At 51.8% G+C, this 11,620-nt stretch overlaps 2 protein-coding genes across 7 annotated transcripts in view; both read left to right on the top strand.

The window, feature by feature from the left end:
• The window catches only part of MRPL11 (mitochondrial ribosomal protein L11), a 248,991-nt gene that overhangs the window by 130,123 nt on the left and 107,248 nt on the right, over positions 1-11,620 (top strand). The gene's annotated exons all lie outside the window — the stretch shown is intronic.
• ZDHHC24 (zinc finger DHHC-type containing 24) overlaps positions 1-11,620 on the top strand; it is a 28,213-nt gene that overhangs the window by 1,717 nt on the left and 14,876 nt on the right. Inside the window, exons 2-4 of one of the 6 annotated variants that reach the window (XR_013403256.1) lie at positions 565-842; positions 5,219-6,565; positions 8,699-9,551. Coding sequence is in view for 4 of the 6 variants with exons in the window: in XM_077960885.1 (XP_077817011.1) it covers positions 565-1,261; positions 1,647-1,910 (961 nt within the window). In the remaining 2 variants the exon portion in view is untranslated. 6 annotated transcript variants of the gene reach the window in all.

The raw sequence follows: 11,620 nt of genomic DNA on the forward strand, positions 1-11,620 counted from the left end.
TTGTGTGCCTAGCATGTATGTTCCCAGAACAGCAAGGCCAGTGTGGCTGTAGTGGAGTAAGAGAGGGGAAGAGATGTCACAGATGGAAGGATGTTGTAGGACACTGAAGGCTTTGCTTTTTACTAGAAATAAATTGGAGAACCACAGGAGGGTTTTAAGCAGAGGAGGGTCAGTTTGGTTGCTGGGGTGAGACTGTACGAGGAGGGGCAAAGATGGAATCAGAGACCAGTTGAGAGGCTATTGCAGTAATCCAGAGAGGTCCCGGTGACCTGGACAACGGGGTGACCGTGGAGGAAGGGAGAGATTTGCTGCTAGATGTCAGTGGCTTGAGAGAGGTCTCAGGACTGGGGACGTTAGGGCTGGAAGAGACCTCAGACTTGTAGTGCTAGAACTAGAAGGGCCGGGGACATCTTGTTTATCCTGCATTTACTTGTAAAGAAATTGAGGCTTAGCCAGGGTGAATGGCTGTTGCTGCTTCCTCAGGATGGGCTCCAGGGCTGCCCCGTGCACAGTATGGGGCACCTGAGCTGCTGGGGGAACTGACCCTGTGGTTCCTTCCTGCAGTTACTGCTACCAGTGCCAAAGCCAGGTGCCGCCACGCAGCGGACACTGCTCTGCCTGCCGCGTCTGCATCCTGCGTCGGGACCACCACTGCCGACTGCTGGGCCGCTGCGTGGGCTTCGGCAACTACCGGCCGTTCCTGTGCCTGCTGCTTCATGCTGCCGGCGTCCTGCTCCACATCTCCGTGCTGCTGGGACCTGCACTATCGGCCCTGCTGCGAGCCCACACGCCCCTCCACATGGCTGCCCTCCTGCTGCTTCCCTGGCTCATGCTGCTCACAGGTGGGGAGCCTGGGAGGCCTCTGCACAGAGGCAGGGGCCCTGGTATTGGGCTGGGGAGTACAGCCCATTCTGGTGGGAGACAGGCTTTCTGGCCTGGGGGACCCAGCCCCAGTGTCAGTGATGGCCAGAAAGGGCAGCTTGGTATTCACCCAGCGGGGAGCAGTACGGAAACTGGTGCGTTGAGGCAAGTGCAGTGGTCTGGCCAGGGAATCGGGAGATTCCGGGAGTTGCTGAGAAAGGAGAAAGACTCATGGGAGTCCCTGCGTGGCGGGATGTGGAAGCGCATTCTAGGGGCATTTCTAAATGAGAGAAGCAGTAGGAACAAAGGTTTGGAGGGTGGGCAGGGCATTGTGAGAATTAAGGCCAGATTGGTAGGGAGGCCTGGCGGGCGGGGTCCTGAGAACTGGTGTGAGGAGATGGCTCTTATTTGACTGGATAGTGGGAAGCCAGTGAAAGTGACAGGCAGGGGAAGGCCCAGTTATGGGAAGCTGGGGAGGGCAGACTTGGATCAGCAGGCTGCCTGAGATACCATGTTCTGGACGACACGTATGTCCTCTTCCCCCAACACATCTACAGGTAGAAGCCTTGCTGGTCCTTTTTACTCTTTGTTCTCTACCCCCAGAATGCTTTGGCCTTTCTCGCCCCCATTCCTCCCTCCTGACCTTTTCCTGGTTCCCTCTATCACTTTGATCTACAGTGAGGAACCTCTCCGGCTACTCCGAGTAGTCACTGTGCCTCCTTATCCTATCCAAGCCCAGCTTTGTGCATGGACCCCACCTACAGCCCAGGGGAGGCCTCTGGCAGTGGCCCACTGGGGTTATCAGAGTCTTCATCTGCCCACACCAGCTTCCCAACAGGTCCTCCTCTGCCCTCCTCAATGATCCCTCCCTCCATGAGTCCCAGCCCTCCAGCCGCACTGCCCTACCTCCTTGTGGTCAACACTCACTCCCCTCAGTCACGGAAGACTCTGGCTCCAGTCATAGACTCTCTCTCAGCCCTGGGCCCTGTGGAAATCAAGGGTGTCTGGAAGTTTGCATGAACAGCCCCCTCAATGCCTGGATGGCGTAGCTCTTGGCCTCCTCCTTCATTTTTCTTTCCTTCGCCTCCTCCCATGTCCACACCCCAGTCCTGGTAAGAATCCAAAAATGAGTCACCCCTGAAACCACCCATCTCCCTCTTTCTGCTCCCCACATCCTCTCCATCTTTTACTCCTCCAGGCCCTGGCACCTGCTCCATGAGCCCACAGGCTCGTGGCCCTCACTGCCCGTCTGTGCCTCTCCACCTTTGCCACCGACGTCCAGCTCAGAGCTCATCCTTCCCACCATTCTCCTGCCAGCATCGCAAACTTCCTCCCTCATCTTCCTTCCACAGTGCCTTCCTGGCTTCTCTGTGTCTGCCTCTGGCTGCTGAAAGCCAAAGGCACTGGCAGTCTGTGGCATGTTGGTGCCATGCCATGTTCACAGCTGCTGACCTCAGCAGGACCTCGGCTATGCCTGGCCTTGCTGTTTGCTCGTAAGCTTGCTCCCTGCAGCGACAGCAGCTCAAACCTTCCCTGCTCTCCCACCCTCCTAACTCCGGCACTGAGAAAGTGAGACATCAGCTGGCACATCCCAAATTGTGTTGTCCTCAAATCCCTGAGCCCGGCTGACTGTTCCCAGCTTCTTGTGTTTGGTGCCTACCTCCCTGCTTGGAGGCCTCAGGCTGTGGCGTCTGCCTCTCCTGCAGGCCAGCCCCCCTCTGCCCTCCCGGTTAGCCACCTTGGACAAACCCTCCCTTGCCCTCATATCCTCCTCCAGCACTTGCCCTGCTCTAAGCTTCCTGAGGGACTTGCCCAGGCTCATGGCTGCTCATTCCCTGCCTGCTCCAGCCTGGCTTCTGCCACCACCACTCACCCAGGGATCCGTCTCCACACACTCCAGGACCCACTTGAGTTCTTGCTTTATGAGACCCTTTAGAGTCATGACGCTGCCAGCCCCCAGCCCCCGAGAAGTGTTCTCCGCCTGGCATCATTGATGGCTGGGACCTTGATGCGTTCGCCTTCCTTTCTGGTTGCCCTTTCTCATCTTTTATCTGATTCCTAAGAACCGATTTCCCCGTGCTCCTGTCTAGGCGCTGTTCCACCCTCACTGCGCACACTTTGGCAGGTCTAGCTGCGCCCACAGTCTCAGGGCACCCTCTACTCGCAGAACTGCTTGTCCAGCCTGGGCTTCTCCCTGTGCTTGCAGACCTGCAGACCGTCCACCTGCTTGTCTCACAGGTGCCTCTGGCCTGCCTCAGGACCTTCATACAGAATGGTTTTTGTTTTTGTTTGAAATGGAGTTTCGCTCTTGTTGCCTGGAGTGGAATGGTGCAATCTCGGCTCACCGCAACCTCCGCCTTCCAGCTTCAAGTGATTCTCCTGCCTTGGCCTCCCAAGTAGCTGGGATTACAGGTGCACACCACCATGCCAGGCTAATTTTGTATTTTTGGTAGAGATGGGGTTTCACCATGTCGGCCAGGCTGGTCTCGAACTCCTGACCTCAGGTCATCTGCCCGCCTCAGCCTCCCAAAGTGTTGGGATTACAGGCGTGAGCCACCGTGGCCAGCCCAAACAATGTTTTATCCTTATTTTACAAAAACAGATGAAGTCTACTCTCTGAAGAAAAAAAAAAATGAAAAAAAAAAATAGATGAAGTCCACTGCCTCTATCCTCTTAATAAGTTTGCATGGCATCCCCCACCCCCGACCCCCTGCCATGGGCTCTTTTTATTGAGGTGAAATTTATCATTTTAACTTTTTTTTTTTTTTTTTTTTTTGAGATGGAGTTTCGCTCGTTGCCCAGGCTGGAGTGTAATGGCGTGATCTTGGCTCACCGCAACCTCTGCCTTCTGGGTTCAAGCGATTCTCCTGCCTCAGCCTCCTGAGTAGCTGGGATTACAGGCATGCGCCACCATGCCCGGCTAATTTTTTGTATTTTTAGTAGAGACGGGGTTTTTCCATGTTGGCCAGGCTGGTCTGGAACTCCTGACCTCAGGTGATCCACCTGCCTCAGCATCCCAAAGTGCTGGGATTACAGGTGTGAGCCACTGCACCTGGCCCGTTTTAACTACTTTAAAATGTACAATTCAGTGGCTTTTAGTACATTCATGATATAGTGCAACCATCACCACTGTCTAATTCCACAACATTTTCACCCTAAAAAGAAACCCCACACCCATTAGTGGTCCCTCCATGTTCCTTCCTAATCTCTTTAGCCCCTGGCAACCACTAATCTGTCTGTCTCTGTGGATTTGCCTATTCAGGATGTTTCACATAAGTGGGATGATAAACATGTGACCTTTGGTGCCTGGCTTCTCTCACTTAGCGTAACATTTCATGGCCTCTCGTAGTCTGTTAGTTCAGCAGGTACTTGTTGCTGACTGTGGGCCAAGATGGCACAGGATGCTGGCTTTTCTGTGGCGGCACACATTAAGTAGCTGAGAATGGCCTTTTTTTTTTTTTAGACAGAGTCTCTCTCTGTCGCCCAGGCTGGAGTGCAGTGGCACAATCTTGGCTCACTGCAACCTCCACCTCCCGGGTTCAAGCGATTATCCTGCCTCAGCCTCCTGAGTAGCTGAGATTACAGGCGTGCACAATCACGCCTGGCTAATTTTTGTATTTTTAGTAGAGATGGAGTTTCACCATGTTGGTCAGGCTGGTCTGGAACTCCTGACCTCATGATCCACCTGCCTGGGCCTCCCAAAGTGCTGGGATTACCAGCGTGAGCCACCATGCCCAGCCTTTTTTTTTTTTTTTTTGAGATGGAGTCTCGCTTTGTATCCCAGGCTGGAGTGCAGTGGTGCGATCTCAGCTCACTGCAACCTCCCCTCCCGGGTTCAAGCAATTCTCCTGCCTGAGCCCCTCAGCTTCCCAAGTAGCCAGGTTTACAGGCGCCTGCCACCATGTCTGGCTAATTTTTGTATTTTTTAGTAGAGACGGGGTTTCACCATGTTGTCCAGGCCGGTCTCGAACTCCTGACCTCAGGTAATCTACCTGCTTTGGCCTCCCAAAGTGCTGGGATTACAGGCGTGAGACGCCGCATCTAGCCAGGAATGGCCTCTTTAATGTCTGTGAGCTCCCCAAGGGCAGAGACACCCTCTAGTGCCTGGCATCGCCTCCAGGGCTGAGGAGGTGCTCACGAGTCTGTGATGCACGAATGAAGCCGTATCCCAAGCAGGGGGCTGTGTCTGCCCAGTTTACCAGTGTGTCCTTGTCACCCAGCACAGGCTGGCCAGCGAGTATCGACACAGGGTTTGATGAGTGGAGGAATGAGCCCTGCTTTGTGGTGGAGGGGCACGGGTGGACGGAGAGCTGGGCCCCACTGGCACTCCCTGATCCTCTCTGCTCTTTCATTGCAGGCAGAGTGTCTCTGGCACAGTTCGCCTTGGCCTTCGTGACGGACACGTGCGTGGCGGGTGCGCTGCTGTGTGGGGCTGGGCTGCTCTTCCATGGGATGCTGCTGCTGCGGGGCCAGACCACATGGGAGTGGGCTCGGGGCCAGCACTCCTATGACCTGGGTCCCTGCCACAACCTGCAGGCAGCCCTGGGGCCCCGCTGGGCCCTTGTCTGGCTCTGGCCCTTCCTGGCTTCCCCATTGCCTGGGGATGGGATCACCTTCCAGACCACAGCAGATGTGGGACACACAGCCTCCTGACTCCAGGAAGAGCCAGAACTGTACAGGGAGGAAGGGGTGAGAGGGGGACCCCACCCCTAGACTCAGGAAGGAAGTCGGGTTGGACCTTAACATCTGCATCGGACAACTCCACCCCTTCCTTGGCCTTGCACCTGCCCGCCTACACACCTACGTGTCTAGGGCTTGGGCCATGACTTAGGCAGAGGAGTGCAGAGGAGGGTCTGGCAGGGGGCTGCTCAGGCTGCCTAGCTGCCCCTTTGCCAGGTTAATAAAGCACTGACTTGCTTCTCAGCCTCCCTCCCATCTTTGCACAGTTTCTGGCCCCTCACTTTGTTGCTGGGGCTGTTTCTGGGTCCCTCTGTAGGGCCTGGAAACCGCAGAATGCCTGAGGCTCTCAGGGACTGGGGCTCTACGTCCCCCGGCCTGGGTGAGTTGGGGGTGGGGTACCAGCAGGACAGGGCAGTATCCTACTGATCCAGGCTATGAGAATCCAAATGTTCTTTCCCAGGTTTGGCATTTTATAGTTAAAACATTTCTGCAACAGCAGTTTCATGGAACCTCTTAGCTAACCTGGCCCATGGGGCAGCAGTTACGCTCTGAGAATCCATGTGGTAAGATCATGGTGTGGCAAATGGAGGCAGGATTCGAACCCAGGTCTTTGTGCTTTTGCCTTTACCCTTGCACAGCTGGAGGAAATGAGTAGGAAAGAAATCAAGGTAAAGAAATGCGCTGGGGCTGTTTGGGCATCTGTGGAGGGCGGTGCTGAGAGGGCTAGGCCTGTACCTCTCTGGACTCTTCAAGAGCTGCTTGTTAAACGTTTCTGTGTAAATAGTCAACAGAGATCGCCATTTCCACATGGCAGGCTTAAACACATGAGTTCGTCTGTTTTCTCTTAGGATCTCTCTAAGATGATAGTAAAGAAAACCAAAATATATACAAACGAAAAGAAAACAGGAGGGAACACAGTAGAACAAAGAGCCTGACCACATTTTCTTTTTTCTCACTCTGTCGCCAGGGCTGGAGTTCAGTGGCGCGATCTCGGCTCACTGCAACCTCCACCTCCTGGGTTCAAGTGATTCAGCCTCCCGAGTTGCTGGGATTACAAGCACCTGCCACCAGACCTGGCTAATTTTTTTTGTTTTTTGAGACGGAGTTTTGCTCTTGTTGCTCAGGCAGGAGTGCGATGACACGATCTCAGCTCACTGCAACTTCTGCCTCCTGGGTTCAAGCGATTCTCCTGCCTCAGCCTCTCGAGTAGCTGGGATTACAGGTGCCCGCCACCATGCCTGGCTAATTTTTTTTTTTTTTTTGAGGCGGAGTTTCACTCTTGTTGCCCAGGCTGGAGTGCAATGGCACGATCTCGGCTCACCACAACCTCCGCCTCCCAGGCTCAAGCAATTGTCCTGCCTCAGCCTCCCCAGTAGCTGGGATTATAGGCATGCGCCACCATGCCCAGCTAATTTTTTGTATTTTTAGTAGAGACGAGGTTTCTCCATGTTGGTCAGGCTGGTCTCGAACTCCTGACCTCAGGTGATCCACCCGCCTCGGCCTCCCAAAGTGCTGGGATTACAGGCGTGAGCCACTGTGCCCGGCCTCGCCTGGCTAATTTTTGTATTTTTAGCAGAGACAGCGTTTCACCATGTTGGCCAGGCTGGTCTCAAACTCCTGACCTTGTGATCCACCTGCCTCGGCCTCCCAAAGTGCTGGAATTACAGGTGTGTGCCACTGCACCTGGGCATGCCCAGCTGATTTTTTTGTATTTTTAGTGTAGACAGGGTTTCACCATGTTGGTCAGGATGAACTTGAATTCCTGGCACCCGCCTCTACCTCCATCCCCCAAAGTGCTAGGATTACAGGTGTGAGCTACCATGCCTGGCTGACTTTTTTTTTTTTTTTTTTTTTTTTGAGACAGAGTCTTGCTCTGTCGCCAGGCTGGAGTGCAGTGGCATGATCTCAGCTCACTGCAAGCTCCGCCTTCCAGGTTCACCACGCCCAGCTAATTTTTTGTATTTTTAGTAGAGATGGGGTTTCACCGTGTTAGCCAGGATGGTCTTATCTCCTGACCTTGTGATCCACCCGTCTTGGCCTCCCAAAGCGCTGGGATTACAGGTGTGAGCCACCGCGCCTGGCCGCCTGGCTGACATTTTCAAAGATGGAAAGTGGATGGAGAATTAAGAGCTGAAATTATGTGTTCCCAAAAGGTGGGGCCAAGAGGCAAGTGGAATTACCTGTCAGAGCCTTGGAGAGGCTCAGGAACTCCACCAGGACCATGGAGGGTGAGGTGAGGTTTCAGCCAACAATGGGGACTGGTGGGAAGTCTACGTAAGGATCAGCAGGGTGCTGCTCCCCAGCGTCCCACCCACGCCATGCAGCCAGCAGCTACCCCTCTGGGTGGGGTGGAGTGGGGTGACGTGAGGATTATTTGAAGGATAAATGGAACCAGAGAAGCTTCGGGTCTTAGGGGTACTGGGGAGGGGTGGGTGAGGGGCTGAACCAATAAATGGGGTTAAGTGAAAGTTCATAGATACTGCTGGGAGGGTCCTCCCATGAAGGAACATGCTTGACCCCCAAGAACCTTCAGAGAAACCCACCGTCTGACAGGCTTTGCCCATGCAAAGCTGCTTGGGCTGGTTGTTTTTCTAAAAGGCATGCTCTGTTGCTATTTTTTAGTGACAGTAGGAACTTGGTGTGCCTGGCACTTTGGCTGAACAGATGCATTAGCAGACTCACCTTGTCCCGTTTCATCCCTTGCCCTCCACAATTTCTTATTTTCTTTCTCTTTTTTTTTTTGAGACGGAGTTTCACTCTTGTTACCCAGGCTGGAGTGCAATGGTGCGATCTCGGCTCACCGAAACCTCCGCCTCCCAGAACAAGCGATTCTCCTGCCACAGCCTCCCGGTAGCTGGGATTATAGGCATGTGTCACCATGCCTGGCTAATTTTTTTGTATTTTTAGTAGAGACGGGGTTTCTCCATGTTGGTCAGGCTGGTCTGGAACTCCTGACCTCAGGTGATCCACCTGCCTCGGCCTCCCAAAGTATTAGGATTACAGGTGTAAGCCACCATGCCCGGCCCACAATATCTTATTTTCATGTTTTTTGTTTTGTTTTGTTTTGTTTTTCAAGATGGAGCCTCGCTCTGTTGCCCAAGCTGGAGTGCAGTGGCGTGATCTTGGCTCACTGCAACCTTTGCCTCCTGGGTTCAAGTGATTCTCCTGCCCTAGCCTTCCGAGTAGCTGGGATTGCAGGCAGCCACCATCACGCCCTGCTAATTTTTGTATTTTTGTAGAGATGGGGTTTCACCATATTGGTCAGGCTGGTCTTGTACTCCTGACCTCAGGTGATCTGCCCACCTTGGCCTCCCAAAGTGCTGGAATCACAGGCGTGAGCCACTGTGCCTGGACTCATGTTTGTTTGTTTGTTGTTTTAATTAGTGAGTAGCTACTAGAACACATTTATAAAATTCAGAGGAAACAACAGCCCCCACTGCATTTGAGAAGGTTACCATTTCCTTCGAAGTTCCTGCTGTTGCCCCTCCCTGGTGGGGGAGACACGGTCCTGTTTCAGTCATTCCATTGCTTTGCTTTATAGTTTTATTAATGTGTTTGTGTTGGCTTTGCATGTTTTCAAATGTATGAATGAAATCATGCTGAGTTTATTCTTTTACAGTTTGCCTTTTCACTTGATTATGTTGCTGAGATGTATCTGGATTACTGTGTGTAGCTGTATGGCATTCCTTTTCCCTGCTGCATAGTGATCCACTGAAATACCACAATTAATTTTTCTTTTTGGTTCCACTGGTCATTTTTTCTGTCCCTGTGCCCTTTGGGAGTCATCTCCTAAGCTCTAGTCTTGGCCCTTGCTCTTCTATGTAACCTTGAGAATCAGCTTGTCAAATTTCCCCAAAAAACCCCTTGAGATGGAGAATGGAATCCAGTTGAATCTATAGATCAGTCTGGATAAAATCAGCATCTATGTAAAATTGAATTTTCCCATTCATGAGCAGGGTTTATTTTTCCACTCCATGTTTTCAATAAAGTTGTATAGCTTTTCCCATAAAGATCATGCCTTTTTAAATTGTATTAATTCTTAAGTATCTGATATTTTATGCTATTAATTATACATGCACTATCAAAATAGACTGTGAGCCGGGGCAACATAGTGAGACCCTGTCTCTACAAAATACAAAATTAGTGGAGGCTGGGCACTGTGGCTCATACCTGTAATCCCATACTTTGGGAGGCTGAGGCAGGAGGATCACTTGAGGCCTGGAGTTTGAGACAAGCCTGGACAACAAAGCGAGACCCTGTGTCATTAAAAAAAAAAAAAGCCTTGTGTGGTGGTGCGTCTATAGTGTGGGGGATGGGGTGGGCTGAGGTGAGAGGATGGCTTGAGCTCAGCAGGTCGAGGCTGCAGTGAGCTGTGATTGTGCTACTGCACTCCAGTCTGGGTGACAAGAGCTAGACTCTGTCTCAAAAAAAACCAAAACCAAAACCAAAACAAAATTTCTGTCCAGGCCAGGCGTGGTGGCTCACTCCTGTAATCCCAGCGCTTTGGGAGGCTAAGGCAGGCAGACCACCCAAGGTCAGGAGTTCAAGGCCAGCTTGGCCAACATGGCGAAACCCCATCTCTACTAAAAATACAAAAATTAGCCAGGTGCAGTGGTGCATGCCTATAATCCCAGCTACTCGGGAGGCTGATGCAGAATAATCGCTTGAGCCTGGGAGGCAGAGGTTGCAGTGAGCCAAGATCGCGCCAGCACACTCCAGCCTGGGCGAGAGAGGGAGACTCTGTCTCAAAAACAAACAAACATCCCCTAAAAAACACTTGTGTCCAATAAACCTAAAACTTTTTTATTGAGATGGGGTCTCTGTTACCCAGGCTGAAGTGCAGTGGCGCGATCATGGCTCTCTGCAGCCTCCACCTCCTGAGCTCAATCAATCCTTCTACCTCAGCCTCCCGAGTAGCTGGGACTAGAGGCATGCACCACCACGCCTGGCTAATTTTTTTATTTTTTGTAGAGACAGTTTCACCATGTTGCCCAGGCTGATCTTGAACTCCTGGGCTCAACTGACCCTCTTGCCTAGGCCTCCCAAAGTGCTGGGATTATAGGTGTGAGCCACTATGCCCAGCCCTTTTTAATTTTTATACCTATTAATTTTCTTGCCCATCTGTATGGGTGAGACTACTATATAATGTGGAGTGCAGGTAGCAGACACCCTTGTTTCTCACCTTAGAGGTAATAAGTTCAATATTTCACCATTAAATGTTTGTTATAGTTTTTTTTTTTAAATTACTGGGCAGCCTTCATGTCAAATATTTTTATTATTATTATTTTTTGAGATGGAGTTTCACTCTTGTTGCCCAGGCTGGAGTGCAGTGGCGTGATCTCAGCTCAGTGCAACCTCCGCCTCCCAGGTTCAAGTGATTCTCCTACCTCAGCTTCCCAAGTAGCTGGCATCACAGGTGCATGCCACCATGTCCAGTTAATTTTTGTAATTTTATAATTTTGGGGCTTAACTGGAGTTCTAGAGAGAATAGAAAAAACAAAGGCAGGGGGGTGGGACTCACCCACAAAACAACAGCAGTATAGTTTCCTGGAGCTGAAGGATGCACATCTCCACCCACAGCACAGCAAATGATAGGAACGCATGGTGGCCGGGCGTGGTGGCTCACGCCTGTGATCCCAGCACTTTGGGAGGCCGAGGCAGGCGGATCACAAGGTCAGGGGATCAAGACCATCCTGGCTAACACAGTGAAACCCTGTCTCTACTAAAAATACAAAAAATTAACCAGGCGTGGTGGCGGGTGCCTGTAATCCCAGCTACTGGGAGGCTGAGGCAGGAGAATGGCGTGAACCTGGGAGGCGGAGCTTGCAGTGAGCTGAGATGGCGCTACTGCATTCCAGCCTGGGCGACAGCGAGACTCCGTCTCAATAAATAAATAAATAAATAAAAATAAATAAAATGAATAAATAAAAAAATCTTTAAAAACTCTTAACGACTTTTTTTTTTTGATAGGGACAGGGTCTCACCATGTTGCACAGGCTGGTCTCCAGCTTATGGGTTCAAGTGATCCTCCTGCCTTGGCCTCTCAAAGGGCTGGGATTACAAGTGTTAACCACTATAC

The sequence above is a fragment of the Macaca mulatta genome, chromosome 14 (assembly GCF_049350105.2).
Source record: "Macaca mulatta isolate MMU2019108-1 chromosome 14, T2T-MMU8v2.0, whole genome shotgun sequence".
NCBI classification, from domain to species: Eukaryota; Metazoa; Chordata; class Mammalia; order Primates; family Cercopithecidae; genus Macaca; species Macaca mulatta.